Here is a 17,401-nt window from a genome sequence, read left to right as displayed (position 1 = left end):
AGAGGTGAGTTTGTTTGATGATGCTTCCATAGTGATGGGGGTAAAGACTGAAATTTGAAAGTCATGAAAGATGTGTTCCATTTTTCAGATCAGCCTCATCAGATCAAATTGGCAGTGATGCAGCTGCTCTCTGCCTTTCAGTGCGATGGAGGTACTGTTCGACATAATGTGGAGTCATATGCAAAAAGGAAGAGAGGGTTTTCCAGAGCGTTTGTCGAGGTCACTTATGTCTACAAGCAATAAGTTTGGGCCCAAGACTGCATTGGGTTACTCCAACCTCCACTGTGAGAGGAGCAGAGAGAAGAGGGTTCCGCTGATAGCAACATATTAACTCATTAATGATGATAAGAATTGATAAGTAGTAATGATGAGTGGAGGAAATCAAACGACGACCAGGTATATAAGCAGGCAGCAAGCAGTGCAGGATGCCTGATTGTCAAACTTAAGCCATACATTGAACCTGAGTGATAAGGCACAAATCCTTATAATAAAGAACTAAGATATTTTTCTGCTTCACCAATCATGGTGTCGAATTTCCATGTGACAAACTTCATCTTCAAAATGCATAATAACAGATGACGTCCTTCTTATTCATGTCTTAACACAAGAGAAAATCCTTCTGTTATGATTCGTAAAACTGTACTATATAATCGCTTCATATGAGACAAGAGTAAAGCAATAATAAAGCAGACAAGAGTAAAGCAAATTACTTGATGACGTGCAGCAGTGCTCACCTTGTTGCAATTGTGTGCGCAGAAGGCTTCGACAATAATACTAAAGGAATATAACTGATATCTATTGTTAATAATTCATTCATATCTCTATATCTATATCTATATATATATATATATATATATATCTCTCTCTCTCTCTCTCTCTCTCTCTCTCTCTCTCTCTCTCTCTCTCTCTCTCTCTCTCTCTCTCTCTCTCTCTCTCTCTCTCTCTCTCTCTCTCTCTCTCTCTCTCTCTCTCTCTCTCTCTTCCTCTTTTGGACTCACCCATCAGGCCAAAATAAGGAACCAGCAAGCCAAAAATAATTTACAAGATACATTGGTATCCCTGCAAGGCTGAACGAGATTGCTTTACAAAAACAGACTTTCATAAGTCGATGGATAATGCTCAATTGTTTGCTATAACCGTTCGTCATCTTGTAGGGAGAAATTCTCTGCAGTGGCACCTTCCCCCCCCCCAGCAAAGAGATGAACAGCCAAAAGCAATATTTTCCCATCCCATATTGAATACTACGATAAAGAAAGCTGTGAAAACCCACAAGCACGAAGCAACAACATTTCAGCGAGAGGAGAAACGGCCTGAGCGAGCTCGCCTGTAGTGTGAAATATGTGGGTAGGCATCACAGGAGGGAGCAGTCTCTTTGATCTCACAAGCACACCTTTGATCACATCCTTTCAAACATAAACACGTCCGACCCCACGTCACTTTGATGTATTTAGAATTGTAATCTTGTACTGAAACATCACTGTGTTGTGGGGGGTATACGGTGTAGGAACCATTGGCTGGTTGGGCTATTATAAACCTGGGAATCAAATCACATACATTCAGCACAACATCTTTCAAATAAATTATTTCGACATCTTTAAAGCTTTAAAACAATATTTTTAGGTTAAAGTTTACCCCGAGCAAAACAGAAGCAGTGGTCTAGTGGCTTGCTTGGCTTTGTGGTAGTGCTCGCTTTTTGAATCGCTCCATTCGCTCGACGGAACTGGCAAATGGATTGGCTTGGAACCTTTGGATTGGCCATAATTGCCAATAAACGAGCATCCAGAGTGCACCGTGAACATAATTTAACTCACAATTCTTGATGGATTTTCCATTGTGTGTTTGAATTGCATGTAAGAAGGTCATGAAGCTGCACAAAGTGCCAATGGATCTGCCGCACTATTTTATCCGATTAACTGCACAGTACACTGCACTTATGACAATATGTTGAACAATGCCACAAAGTACATCATGCAGCACAAAATATATATATATATATATATATATATATATATATATATATATATATATATATATATATATATATATATATATATATATATATATATATATATATATGTAGCGTGACTGCAGAGAATGCTCCACAAAATGTTGCTCACACCCATTTGAGTAACATAATTATTGATTTTTAAAATCAGATGAATGGAAAATGACACACATTGAAGGGATTGAAATGTTATTATAAACTTGACCAAGGCGATTTTGCATATTGAGGCCATTTTTGCATAGATGCTGATGAAAAATGCAGGTTTATTCATGAGGCTAAAATGGCATAGTTATGGTATTTCATTCCTACTTCCCAGCTTATATCCTATTACATTACCCTTACCTCCCCTCCATTTCCCCCTTCCTCTTTTATTCTCAATCCTCCTCTTCTCTTCCTTTATATATTTTTAGTTTAAAGCTTACCCAAACCTCCCTTTCTATTTCCCCAAATGCATGTGTAACGAGAGGGAAGTCGATGATTCGTCATTGCAAATCCCCACGCTTCCCACCTAAAGGAAGGTTGAAAGATGGCGAAACGTTCCATCAGGAATTACCCAATATCAATTTTAGCCACGTCTCGCGTAGCGAACGCTGCTCTAAGAGAGCTCGGCGTTGTTGTTGTTCTTCTTCTTCTTGTTCTTCATCTTCTTCTTGTGAAGACAAAACCTTTATATTAGGACTCGGCTCTTTTATATACAGGATCCGGATCTCATTAAATACTAAGCATCTGTACACATCCTCGCATTGACGGTGCGTTTTGAGAGCGTCTATCATGAACTTTTAAATATATTCGGACATTTGCTTTAAAGTTTCGAAAAGTTCACGTTACTATTTAAACATTATTCCATTTAATGTATTGTAATTTCGTAAATACAATATTTATTTCGTAAATAAACTATATTTCGTAAATAGGTAAATACACTATGACGGGTCGCACTATTGGCTTAATCAAGGCACATGACGAAATATCGGAAGTTTTTTTTTATTTTATTTTTTTTGAGCCGACAAAACCTTTCGGATGCTGCTCTTGGACACATTTGTCCTTGTTTTTTTTTTCTGTTTTGACCCCTGTGACCTGAGTCCCAACCCACTGTGGCATGAATCGGGGGTTAAATCCAAAAAATTGTTGCATATTCCCCCCCCCACATCCCCCAATGTTGATTGTATACACAGTTTCATAAAAAATGTGCCCATAATTGCATTTTTTGGTTTTCAACCTTTTGATAATGCTCCAGGGGGTTGGGGCCAAAATGATACTGCACTCGGACCTTCTTGTCATAAGGATGATCATTACCAAGTTTGGTGAATTTCTGCACGACCGTTTAGGAGGTGATAGTGTGACGGATAGACGGATGGACAGACAGACAGACAGCCGACAGAAGAAGCATGGGGATAATAAGTAGATAGCCCCTTAGCGAACTCACCAATATATCAACTGTTTTGTCTAAACTTATGGCTCTCATTGCAAAAAGACTGTTAGTTCCAAGACTGCTAAGCCAGGGTGGCAGAGAGGAGAAGCTCTTACTACGTATAAAATTCCTCAATGGGCAGGCGTAACGATAAGCCTCTGACAGTCAAGTCCAGCTCCTGGCCTTCACGTGGCATAACTGTTTCCAACGACAGGAGAAGGGGCGAAACACGGGTATTTGGCGCCTCAAAACTAGATGTTCAGGGCACAGGTGGGGCTCGATAACATTGGTTGGTTGCCCATTGAGGAGAAGGACCTCTAATTTCAAACCTCTGCTGTCTTGCGGCTATACTTCACCATGTCAGGTCAGGGCAGATTCGATCTGTAACTTGCTACAGGTACCATGTAAACCTGTACGAACCTGTTCCATGGTCGGGTTGTCGGTGACTAAACCGTCTCTCTCCCACAAGGTTTCTGGGTGAGGAGGGTGTTTGGATATGGACACCAATCAGGACTAAAAAAAAAACCTGCCAAAGGGTGGAGGAGCTCCTTGTGAGCCAACAGCCATCCATATCCAGCACCCAACTGTGTCAGCGGACGTCCTCCTGCAGTTGTGTGACTGTTTATTAGGAGGTTGGTGGCAGGATTTGCACTCCAGCTACCATAAAACCCTTCATTCCACAAAACGTACTAAAAGCACAAATAAATCTGAAAACCCACTCCGTGGGAGTACCTCCTGTGCAGCTGGCCTCCGCAGGGCAGCTCAACGGATGACGGGATTGGGGCAAAGCCTTGGGGACTCCCACTTTTTGATGATAGGAGGAAAACTACGGGGTAACCTTCCCAGGTCAGATTGCAATAATGTGTGTCGGAGTGGTGCTGAGGTGTGGTCCACCAGACGGCGGTCTCCTTGGGTTAACCTGAGGCGGTCCCTTCAGGTGGGTGCCTGGAATGTCCTATCCCTATGAGAGGATGATCACCTGTCTCTGTTATCATCTGAGCTCAAGTGTTTGGACATCGGTATTGCAGCACTCCGTGACGTTCGGAGACCGGATGGTGGCGAGATCATGACGGGTGGTTATACCTACTATTGACCTGGTCGCTCTGATCGTTACCATGCCCATAGAGTTTCTGTAGCTGTGTCCAATAAGCTGACTCCAGTGATGATTGACGTAACACTGGTGAACGAACGTATGAAGATACGAAGGATTCATCACTCCTTGGGTGTCATTTCCCTGGTCTCTGTTTATGCTCCGACTGAGGCGAGTGATCTCACCGTGAAGGACGCATTCAATCCCACGCTCGAGTCTGTGGTTAATCAGTGCCCCAGGCGAGATACTCTTCTTGTTTTGGGGAATTTCAATGCATCGACTGGAACTGATTGGGATCGTTATGAGACGTGTTGGTTCCCATGGGTCTTGAACTGTGAACCTGAATAGCACTAAGTTCCTTGACTTTGCAAGAAGTGCTTGTTGATGGTCAATGGAGGAGGATGCAAAACTGCAGGGTCTACCGGAGTGCCCAGTTCCTCAATACCGACTACAGGGTTGTTGTCGCAATTCTGGAGTTGCAGCTTAAATCCGGGAGAATGGTACCATCCCAGCGGATGCTGGATATTGGAAAGTTCAAGGATTCGAGGGTAGCTGAGGAGTTTGCAAACAGGTTGAGTGGAGATTTGGGGGGTGTGGGTGCTTTGGGAGATCCTGAAGAGTGGTGGAGTACCTTAAAGACCACCATCCTTGATGTTGCCGGTGGATGTCTTGGAACTCACCGTAGGGCGAAGAAGAATTTTGTCTCTCAAGGTACACTGGATACCTTTGACCAGAGTCACAGGGCCAGGCTGAATGGCAGAGCTGAGCTGTTCAGGGAGCTGAGGCGTAAAACTGTACGTGCGCTAAGGGTGGACAAGGATGCCCACGTGCGAGGAAACTGTGAGGGGGAATCACATCGCTTGTGGTCACGTGATTCTCGTCCTGCTTACAGGGGAATCTGTGCATTGCGTTCATCCAAGCCCGTCCGTCGGTGTTCTGCAGTTCGAGAGGAGGGTGGTGGGATCTTGACAGAGGAGTCTGAAGTGAAGGCCCGCTGGGATGGTTACATTGAGTGGCTGTACCAGGAGGATCCACCAGCTGTCGAGTTGGATGTCAGGGGTATTACTATCCCCATTTATGACCCTCCAATCAACTGTGATCCACCTTTGTTTGTGGAAACACAGGCTGCGGTGAACCGGTTGAAATGGGGTAAAGCTCCTGGGATCTGTGGAATCAATGCTGAACTTCAAGGCTGGTGGAAATGCTGTACTCGTGTCATTGAATGCAGTTCTGTGCTCTGCCTGGAACACAGGCATCATCCAAACTGACTGGAGAGGGGCTTTGTTGGCCCCTCCCTGGAAAGGGAAGGGTGATCGCCAGGACGGCAGCAACTACCGAGGAGTGATCCTGCTCACCAGATTCTCTCAGTGAGGGAGCCTCATGAGTGGAGGGGGTGAATGGGCGGGCAGTTTCCTAATGATTGCAGCAGCTTGATCAGCATCTCAAGGAGATGGGGATGGGCCAGGCATCTGCCTGAGGGATGGCCAGATGGAGGCTCCTGGAGTACCGGCAGAAAGTGGATGCAGTGACCCGCTGCTCCGGCGCATGCTCCCATACCTGACCTGACCCACCATGGGGGAGACTAATGGAGTAAACCCTGATAAAAAAAAAACATCTGGAGTTGGAGTCATTAAGGCAGTCTGATGTTGATTTCAATGTCCTGTCAGCTCCTGCAATGCCACTGGTGCCAAACTGTATCGGCTTTGGCCCTTCCTTTGGACTTCATCAGCGATGTGGAGAGCTGGGACTTGTTGCTTGGGCAACAACTCGTCCTCCATATCAATTTGCCTAGGCTTACATTCTGGACAGGACACTCCAAGCTTTTCCTTGCGGCATCAGAAAAATACAGGTAGTAGCATTTTACCGGTTACTAGCTCGGGATTGAATCCTGACCCAGCTACAACTATGAGCTGGAGGTTGTCCACCAGTTTGTCTACCTGGGTTCCAACATCACCAACAATCTCTTGCTGGAAGCCGAAATCAACAGACACATAGGATGACTCCCCACGATTCTGGCCAAGCTTACAAATATGGTATGGGGTAACAACAAACTGACCATATACACCAAAGTGGCAGTACACAATGCCTGCCTTCTCAGCACGCCCTTGTATGGTAGCGGTCCATATTGGACACTCTACTCAAGTCACCAAAGAAGTCACCAAAGAAGTCACTCAACTCAAGTCTACTACTCAAGTCACTCAACTCCTTCCATATGTGTAGCCTGCTGTGACTATAGTCACAGCAGATGCAAACTTGGGATTTCATGGAGAAAGCAAATCCCCAACCCTCATTACATGCCCAGTCTCTCAACATGTTCATCACACTGCTCAGACAACGCTGACTTCGCTGGCTGAGGCATGTCCACTGAATGGCAGATAGGAGGATCCCCAAAGATATCTGACACGGAGAGCTGGCCTCTGGCAAGAGTTGCTGGACATCCTTATCTCCACTTCAAGGATGTTTGCAAATGTGACATGAAAGCTCTGGACATTAATGTCACAGGTTGGGAAATGCTTGCCCATGATCAGAGCCAGCGGAAGCAGGAACTGAACAAGGGCCTCAGAAGAGATGAGGCAAAGCTACAGCAAGTCACAGAGGATAAGAGCCTGGAGGAAGTGCAATAATCAGGTGACCTCAACTGAGATCATCTACAAGTGCAGCTGATGTAACAGAGGCTGCCATTCCCAAGTGAGCCTGTGTAGTCACAGCAGGCACTGCTCTCCAGATTGTCCTTCCCAATAGGAGGGAAAATCCAGTCTCGTGAGACCGACAGATGAATTGAAATGACGCGATCTGCCACAGAATGCTTTGCACGCATGCACCGAAACTCCGAGCAACGGCCGTCGGGGCATGCTAACGTATATTGTGTATGCGATATAAGGATTGTTACCTAAAATGGCTCAAAAAGCTTCCAAGGAAGTCAAAAAACTTGGAAAAGTACCTGAGTGAAAGGAGTGTGCCTGTGCCCAACAAAATAGTTGGAGAACTTTCTCAGCTCACCAACAGGGCTGAGATCTTACAGCTCCCCGTACTGCAGACTCCTGACAATGTGGACCGGTGCAAGGCCCGAACCATGGAAGGGCGCGTGCTACCCAAACCCTCGACCATCGCTGCCAGCGAGTGGACTTCGAACCTTGTGGGAGTGCCTCCTGTGAACATGGCAGGCTTGTTGATTTATTTATTCGATGTCCATAATTGGAAAAATGATGCTATGCATAATTACCAAGTGACAGAAACCAACTCTTTGGCAAAGGAAATCTTCATGACGTGAAAATACACAAAGCTTGTGTATCTTCTTGAGTGCTTGAGTGCTTCTGAACACCGATGAGGAGGACATATCTGGGGTTTGTGAATGCACAGGGTAAGTTTAAAATGATATTTACTGTTAATGATTTTGGGACGGGAGGGGTGAGAGCTCTGAGGATTGTTATAAATATGTTGTTTGTTTAGTTTCAGGCCGCAAGAGAATTTACACAAATTTTGGCATCTATTGCTAAAAGGAGGTAGGTGTGTGTGTGTGTGTGTGTGTGTGTGTGTGTGTGTGTGTGTGTGTGTGTGTGCGTGCGTGCGTGCGTGCGTGCGTGCGTGCGTGCGTGCGTGCGTGCGTGCGTGCGTGCGTGCGTGTGCCTGCCAACACTCACTTGTATTAGAAGGAAACAGTAGGAACTCGATACCTCATGTCCATCGATATTCCTCATAATGTATTTCCTATATTTCTGTCAGTCCAATTTGCATCCATCCATCCATTGGGACCATACTCTGTACGAGCGTTGGTGCTGCCTAAGCAGTCTCCTTGGCTATTGGACACAATCACCACTCCGACACAGGATACCAGCAAGCTGGCACTCATTTTGCTGACTTCGGAAGGATGACAGGCAGAGTTAACCCCACCTGGTATTAATTCAACAGCCGAGTGGGATTTGAACTCAGGATCCCAGAATCCCAAGCCCACCACCCTAACCATCAAGGCAACACCAGGCATAATTTGCATCCAGACCACAAAAATTATTGTTCACCATCCTGAAATTGATACTCTTTCACTTAAATGCTGGAAATTATGTTTAAAAAGACTATTTGAATTACAGATTCCGCCCAAGCAACGACATGTTAAAAGCGCTTGGTCTCGTGGTAGTGAGTAACAGAAAACGCGCACACACAGCGCATGCAAAAAACGGCCTCTTTTGCATTTTCCATCATTTTGAAAGTCTTATATTGCCCTCCAATAATTTCTGCGCTGCTCCACCCATCAATTTTTAGTTTTTATTGTCTGAATTCATTCACTCTCTCTCACATTATTAATCTGTATAATGTGTGTGCTACTTCTCATGATTGGCCTTATAAGCTACGGTCAATCAGTTGCTTCCTCTTTACCTTCCCCATCCTTTCTCTATCTGAGCCTTTCTTGTCCTCCCACTCAGTACATTCTCTGGATAGTAAATGCTACCGCACCAACAACAGATCATGACCATGGCTATCGACATCCTGGAATTTTAATTGAAAACCAACCATCGTTTTGGAAAAAAAATTGCAATCATCTACATTCGAACCACAATCCCAAGATTAAAAACTAGAGGGGGAGCACTCGGTAGAGTGCAAAACCTCCGCCGCCAATACTGCTAGGTCACTCAAGTGAACCTGATATCCTATTCATTCAATTTGACGTCAACAGTGCTCACAGAGTTATCGTTTGCAACTTTCCCTTTTACTTTTAACTTTTACATACTCAATTCATTCGTACTCATTTGTTTGTACTCATTCGTACACTCAACTTTTACATACTCATTCACTAGATTCCTTGAGACAGAAATTGATTTTACGTGGGTATATCCACCTGAAGTTCCAAAATCAGCCGCAATTATAATTTTGGCAATTTTTTTGTTGGAAATCACTTATAACATGTGGAAATACCCCCAAAAAAATCGAAATTTTGTTGAAAAAAATTTGCAAAATTTTTTTTCTCCAACAATTTTTTTTTGGGGGGGGGAGGGGGGTGGAAATCACTTAAAACATGTAGAAATACAAAAAAAAAAAAATCAAATATTTTTTCAAATTGGCCGCCATAGCAGCAATATTGGATTTTGGACCAAGTCCAAAATCTAATGGCATGATCCTTGGACCAGACATAACCCCCCCCCCCCCACCAAGTTTCGTTGAAATCCGTCGAGGAGTTTTTCCATAATACTGTTCACAAACAAACAAACAAACAAACAGAAAGGGGTGAAAACAGTAACCTCCATCCATCTTCGATGGCGGAGGTTAAAAAAAAAATGATACAACAAAAAAGCTGCTTGTGATGAATACATAGAGATCATTCATCATATATAATTATCAGACGCAGAATATGTGCAATTCCACCTGAATGATTTCCCTAAGGGCTGCGATCGCACAAGCACACTAGCACCTCGTCTACACACCTGCCCTGCAACAGGCAATGCGAGAAACAATCATCACAGATTTTTGGGTTTTTTGGTCACACTTGATCACAGCAGCTCAAATCAGCAGTCACCGCCACGAGGCTTTTGTACCACATTAGATGAGTGAATTAATTATAAGCGCCATGTTTTGAAAGCGGGTATCCAACACAAACAGATGTGCGCCATCAAAATTTGCTTTGTTTCATTTTCAGACATCACGGCATATCGCTCTTCACAGACCCCCTTTCATCGATTGAAAAGTGCGACATCGGAAGCATCTTTTACTCGAGGCACTTTCGAGTTCATCGCGCACAAACACAAATCAATTATCCACGTATCAAAGGGTTTGATGCCAAACCTGTGACGTGTGGGGTCGGCACGTTCGTGTTACCTTCTGAGACGCCGGCTCCTGATGCAGCGAAACCAGACTCGGTGGCGCAATGATGACAACATCTGCTCTGAGTCAGGTTCGAACCCTGGCAGAATCATTTCACAAAGACTTTGAAAATAGTACGTGCTGCTTCCTTGCTTGGCGCTCGGCATTTGAAGAGGATAAAGCACGGACGGACGTACAACCATCGGAATTGGCAATCAGAGTACAGGCTTTGATGGACCTAATGGCCTGCTCCTGTGTTCAATTTCCTTGTAGAGGAACAGAGATCCTTGTACCATCTCCTGCAGGATTTAAGTCTCGACATTGAAAGTAAAACTCCCAAAGCCAGGGGAAGTGCCTCGGGCGAGAAAACGCTCCGGATAAAATGATTGTGACAATTGTCGAGCCCGATTTTTTTTTCCCATCCGGCACCTGTTACAAGGGTCCAAATGTGAAAAAGCTTACTTAAAAAACCATGCAGGGATAATAAAGCCTGATGACACACTTGAAGTCGTTTCAAGAATAAGTTCGTAATTGTGCTTCCTTAACTTAGTACAATCACAATGTTCACCACATTCGAGGCAAAAAAACCCCACTTTGCTGTAGGAGAGTTATCCTAACAGTGGCAGATGATGGTGAGTACAGACATGTTCAAACTGAGCGGAGGATCTTCCCGAATGCGATGAAACGCTCGAGTTTATGCAATATTCACTAATACGGTGAAATGCTGAAATCTTTAAAACCGAAAGCAGCGGTTCCTTGCTCACCTGCACACTTGCGTGGCTCACGACGTGCTTTCCCAGCCTTTTCGCGCGGTAACCTCCCTGACACATAATTGTGGCCAGGAGGAACTGGAGGAGAGAAAAGGCATTCAGGTTCAGTGCTCCATTCACCGATCCCACCAATTCTGCCATGATTATTTGTGGTTCTTTATGACACAAGAGGAAAGCCTCAACAAAAGAACATCTCTTGTTAAATGAGCCCCACAAATAACTTTTATAGCAGCAATTTGATTGTTCTATGGTTCATATATAAAACCATGCGTGCGTGCACGCACGGTGCCTATCAGGGTATGTTTAGTCGTTTTGATGTCCACGTACTTGCGTGCATTCAAACCCCTCGTCCTCTAATACAACATGTTTTGCTACTGAACAAAGGGCTGGGACTGCCGCTCTGTCTAATCAATTGCATGTTACCTGAAGCATACATTACTATATTTTTGATTTGTGTTTTCAGCTGTGTTGCAGTCCGACAGGATGGCACGGAGATGGCGCACTTACATTTGAACTGTCAAGCCTGAGTATGATTTCCGACCCTTTTATATATATATATAAAAAAAAAATCCGGATTGGTTCTTCATAGACAGAACATTGAATCACAGAGTGCACAGACCCTCAATCGACATTAAATTGGGCGTCCCATTTGCTAACATTACCTGGTGGGCCTCAAAGATCGCAGGGTGTCCTTCGTGAAGAATGGGCAAGTCATCGCCGGCACCTTGAACAAATTCCTAATTCTGCCAAAATCAGCACCAGTTCGGCCTGGCCAATCAGTTCGTAAAGATGGCCAAAATATTTCCCTGGCCCAACCCACAATAGGGTGGGAACAAATACCAAATGGGGCCCTTAAAAAAAGTACTGGTGTTCTGAGCTGAGCTGAAATACTAGTGTTCTGATTCTGTTCATGGTTATGTTCTTTAAAGAGCATCATTACCTCTCGAATGACTACTTTAGCAGTCACCAGTCATTCGGCTTTAGCAGTCGAATGACTGAAACACATAGTGGTTTCACATTGCCTCTCCAAGTGGCAATTAGGGAAGAAATTGAGGACTCGACGAGGGTACCTGCACACAATGGCCAACTCATTCTGAAATATGTGGGTTTTTTAAAGACCACCAGCAAACGCTTTCAGACAGGATGATGATTGGCGTAATACCCCTAAAATTTATAGTTGGGCCGGGAATCAACAAACCCAGACCACATTACTCAAAGGCGAGTCCAATACTTTTTGAGCAATCCTATGCCGGCCCTTTAACAATTTACACTCGACGGAATGCTTGTAACACCTCCACACCGTCTTTGGTCCATCTTGGACCGATTTCAAATGGAAGGACACGCGCGTTTGCTATGCGGAAAGCCATCCGGACAAGGGAATCCCAATAAGCCACTCAAGCTTAAGACATCGGTCGATAGTTTCCTTCTTGGGATGTTTGGGAGGGGAATTTTCAAAAAAACAATTCGTTCAACATGATTCAAGTGAGTACACTAGGTCATTCGTAATTTGTGGCCTTAAATGGCAAAGGAACACACAGGAGTCATTTGCTATACATATTGGCAAGCTCATTTAAGCATTTTGGTTATGACATGGAAACCCATGAGGGTCTTTCAGTGGTTTAAAATAATCATCGCGTTGATTTTGACATTCTGACATAAAGCGTGGAGGACATTTCATTTGCGCAACGCTCGAAACACCTCCACGTATTAATCAACGAAACTTCATTCTTGTGAAAATTGCGTTCCTCCGCCACCGGCGTTTCGGAAGATATACAGTACTGTCAAGTTGGATGTGATATGAAGTGGATTTTGAGAACCGTGATACGTACACAGGGAATCCATTTCCAAGATCACATGCTTTGCCTGAAACACAAAATGGCAGCAAAAAGTTAGGAAATTATTTTTTTAAAGAAAGTTAAAAACCTAACTTTAGTAACATAAATCATAAATAAAATCCAACTTTTCATGTATAATGAGATTTTTTTTTCTTCTTCTGTTTCTAGATAGGACAAAGCCAGTGTGATGGAATATGTGGTGATGGAAAGCTCACTGAATATTTTAAACTATCATTCAAACGATCAATGCTGCTGAGCGCTGCGATACCTTCTGGAGGCATTCATTACCTTCGTCATTGAAGGTGAAGGAGGTTATGTTTTCACCCCTTTTGGGTGGTGGCTCGACTACCGTTATTCTCAGGTTTTCCGTCTGTCTGTATGTATGTAATGGACAGCTCTGGAGGCCAGATGAGTCAACGGATTTTGATGAAACTTGACTGGTAGGTTCATACCAGGAGGTAGTTGTATGCTTTTTGAGCACCGTTGCTATGGACACCACCGTTGCCTAGCAACGGGACTTTGAAATTTTTGAAAAAAATCCGAAAAATATTTATTTTATTTTCGAAAATCAAAAATCGGCTTCCAGGCTTTTATGCGCACTATAATCAACCTCTGTCAAAAATTTTCAGCCAGATCCATCAAAAACTATGACTAGTATGCAACTAACAGCCTACCGGCTTGTCTGTTTGTCTGTGTTTGAACAGGATATCTCCCAATGGTACGGACTCATTCGGATGAAACTTGGTGGACAGGTTGGGTGTGTGACCACGATGAATTGATTAGTTTTTAGTGAAGATCGAGATGCGGATACTATAAAAAAAAAATTAAATTGTTTATGTGATTCTTCACCATTGAGAGATGGTGCCAAAAATGACGTACGTTATGGCATATTTTTTTTTTTAAGTTGTGTACGGGTTATGAACATACTCGGTGGATGAGTTTGGTAGGTGACAAGAACAAGTCGATTAGATTTTGGTTCAGGTCGGCATGCAGATCCGACCTATCAGTGGGTCACAAAACATAAACTGTTCAGCCTGGTGGAGGTGTGTGCTCCACCGAGTGTCGTTCTAGTTTTTCATGTCATGATCCTTGCAGACCCTTCAGGGCCATCATGAGAAAGGAGGAGAAGATAAGAGGTTGGACCGGTATTTATGTACAAATCACGTGAATAAACAATTGCTTTCTATTCACTGTTGATTCAAGTTCATACGAAAACAAGCACAACGTGAATAATCTAGTACAACATGATTGCATCCACATTTGAACAATAATAAATCGGTAAAGATGCTAAATGGCAGAATGTTGGAAGGAGATGGGGTAAATAAATGAGAATTAAGAATTGAAAGGCAGGTGTGGCTATGTAGGTAAACACAGCAGTGGATAAGTGCTATTAAAAAAAAAGTTTACAAGACCTGAAGCTGATTCAAATTTAACGAAACACCGAAGCCTTTTTTCCCCCATTTGCAGCTTTGGCCAAAAACGACACCAGTGAGCATAAATTCGAGAGAGTTTGGGGTCAAAAAGACAAAATCAACATTGAAAATGGTTACTGTTTTGGCCCGTATACGTGGAGGAAAAGAACGACGCTGAACACAAGTTCACTTCTTTCAACAGATACACTTACATTTTTACATGCTCATTAAAGGCAGATACGATTCAAAATCTGCTTCAGTGAACTTTTATCAAATACATGATCAATATCAGTTAAAAACACTGAAGGACATATCGGCAAGGGCAAAAAAAAAATCTGATGGGACAAAGACAGGAGCAGGACAGGAATATTGATGCCAGTGTGTGTGTGTGTGTGTGTGTGTGTGTGTGTGTCTGTGTGTGTGTGTGTGTGTGTGTGTGTGTGTGTGTGTGTGTGTGTGTCCTCCATAACTCCAAAACCATGAACCATGGGGCCTCAAACTTTGCATGCACACGAAGGGAACTCCAAGGAAGTGCATAAATAAACTAGAAGGGCACTCGGTGGAGCACATACCTCCGCCTCCACCTGATCCACGAGAACATATCGGGCCCAATACATTTTTGATACATCATGCTATCCAGTACTATATCGTTTCTGGCCCCATCTCTCAATGGTGAAGAATCACTTAGAAATTAAATAATTCTCGTATCCAGATCCCTTCACCAAAATCAAATAAATTCGTCCATGCCACACACCCAACTTGTCCACCAAGTTTCGTCCGAATATGTCCACAACTTTTTGAGATATCGTGCTATCTATCGTTTTTGGCCCAATCTCTCAATGGTAAAGAATCACTTTTAAAATTCCAGCATCCGGATCCGGATCTTCATCAAAATCGAATCAATTCATCCTTGTCGCACACACCCAACCTGTCCACAAAATTTCATTTTGTGAAGAAGTCACGTGACAAACACACACACACACACACACAAACAAACAAACCCACAAACACCAGACTGTGAATTATAGTGAGGAGGAGGAGATTAGGACCACACTCGATGCAGAGCGTTGGTGCTGCTTAAGCAGTCTCCTTGGTTATTGGGCACAATCCTGGACGGGTCGCCACTCCGACACAGGATACCGCAAGCTGGCACTCATTTTGCCGACCTCGGAAGGATGACAGGCAGAGTCAACCCCACCTGGTATTAATTCAACAGCTGAGCGGGATTTTGAACTCAGGACCCGAGGATCCAAAGCCCGCCACCCTAACCATTAAGCCAACACCAGGCATAATTATAGTAAGGATGGCTCCCCTTACCCTATTTTCCCCAGCTACCATATAAAACACAACGTGTGTTTGTTTCTTTGTTTGTGTGCTGTCTGTCCCCCTTCAAAAGGACGATTTAAGAAGGTTTTAAAGGCCAATCTTTCAACACGACTGTGTTCACTCCGGTCTATGTTTTCAGGATAAAAAGTAACTCAAACAACATTTTCCATTGAAGAGTAATATTACGTCTCTTCTTTTGGAAATGTAGACGGTGAGTTGCAACTGGGCCTCAATGGTGGTGTTCAGAAGCGTTTGAAAAAATTAACAATAAATACAAGGTACAGGGAGGTGAAATTCGCTGCACGTGATGTGTAACACGTGCAGAGTGAAACGAGTGTTCATTTACATACGTGCGATGTCGAATAAATAAAGAAGATATAACAACACCTGACGCTAGGCCGAGGCTTCGGGCTTTGACATGCTCACGAGGCTGTACCCTCGAAATGAAAGGGCCCAGAAGATAAAGAAAATAGGGTAACATTTGTACATGTATTGTTTTAAAATGTTTTTTCTTGCTACAAAACATCATATCTTCCAGTCTCTGAATATTTCGAATAAAATAATTCCAACCTGTCATTTTTGACGGGCTTTTATACGAGTAAGGTCTTAATGATGCGCATCGCGGTTTTGCCCAATGAGGGGTTTTTTTCAAGAACGTAACCCCCATGATCGGGGAGGGTGTGCTGTATTGGTAGAACGAGTGGCTCGGTGTTTCTGATTCTGATGTACCATACTCTGTGAGAGAGGGTTGGTGCTGCTGAAACTTGGAAGTTGTTCATGGTGCCAACGATAACTTGCCTACTCTTCACAAAAGACACTGTGGGATTTTTAACGTCCATCAACTAATGCCAACAGATGGGACACCGGTTTAACGTCCATCTGAGGGACGGTGCACACACATTGATGGATCACCCTGCCTGTGAAACACTGAGATGACAGTTTATAGCTGGGTTGGGATTCTAACCCAGGCGACACAGCTCAGAGGTGAGTGTAGCTCAGTGCTTAAATGGTTAAAACCTGCCTGTTCAACTTCAATGGTATTGGTTCTATTTTCAAGGTCATTCAAAGTGTGGGTTTCAGTTGTCACATGTGCATTTCAAAAGTTTTGTTGACATTTGTCGTCGACAAAGTGAACATGTGAAAAATTAACATTTTTGGCCGACACAATCAATCACAAAACATTACATCAATAATGGAGGGAGAATTTAATGTTCGGTTTGCTTGCTATCCTAATAAGGATGAGGGTGGATGTCATATCACTTGACATATTATAAGAGACAGACCTCTGGTAGCTTGTACATGTTGCTGCATTTGAGCCTGGGGAGTAACTGCTGCGATCTATCTGTCTCGGTTCCACCTGACATCTCTGTTCTTTGTTCCTTTCACATTTCTTTCTAATGTTTGTGTTTTTTTCACAATTTATTCACTCTAATTCTTGCTTTTTCTTCTCTTTCATCTCTTTTACTCTCCACCCCTCTCTTTCATTTTATCTATCGGTCGAAGGAGAAGTGAATTCTTGCAGAAATTTTTCTGTAAAGCTCACTTGGCTGCGCCTGGATGGGTTTGAGGGTTCTGGAGTAGCGGCTGAAACCCGAATCCTATCCAGGTTCCTCCTGATGACTCAGTCTTTGCTCTTTACTCCTTCGGGTTCCTTCTTGGTCTTCCGTTTCATTGGAAACTCATAATCACTTCACGAATTCAATCCTGTTGGCTGTTTTCTAAAGGTTGGCACTTCTTCCTTGCCATGCGACACAATGCTCTGTAA

General features: G+C 43.6%; 1 protein-coding gene and 1 long non-coding RNA gene across 7 annotated transcripts in view; one reads left to right on the top strand and one right to left on the bottom strand.

Annotated features, from left to right (window-relative positions):
* Positions 1-17,401, bottom strand: part of LOC147031391 (uncharacterized) — a 209,742-nt gene that overhangs the window by 63,665 nt on the left and 128,676 nt on the right. For all 6 annotated transcript variants that reach the window (XM_085862322.1, XM_085862334.1, XM_085862343.1 and 3 more), the window contains 2 exons: positions 12,893-12,926; positions 11,058-11,141 (listed from right to left, as the gene is read on the bottom strand). In XM_085862322.1, coding sequence (XP_085718448.1) covers positions 11,058-11,141; positions 12,893-12,926 — 118 coding nt within the window. The remainder of the gene's footprint in view (positions 1-11,057; positions 11,142-12,892; positions 12,927-17,401) is intronic.
* Positions 1-17,401, top strand: part of LOC147031392 (uncharacterized) — a 178,951-nt gene that overhangs the window by 98,961 nt on the left and 62,589 nt on the right. The window lies entirely within an intron of this gene.

Source organism: Eptatretus burgeri, chromosome 2 (genome assembly GCF_056783735.1).
Source record: "Eptatretus burgeri isolate ZD-2024b chromosome 2, Ebu_testis_v1, whole genome shotgun sequence".
Taxonomy (NCBI): Eukaryota; Metazoa; Chordata; class Myxini; order Myxiniformes; family Myxinidae; genus Eptatretus; species Eptatretus burgeri.
Note: the sequence above shows the minus strand (reverse complement) of the source record. Positions and strands in the feature narration are given on the sequence as shown.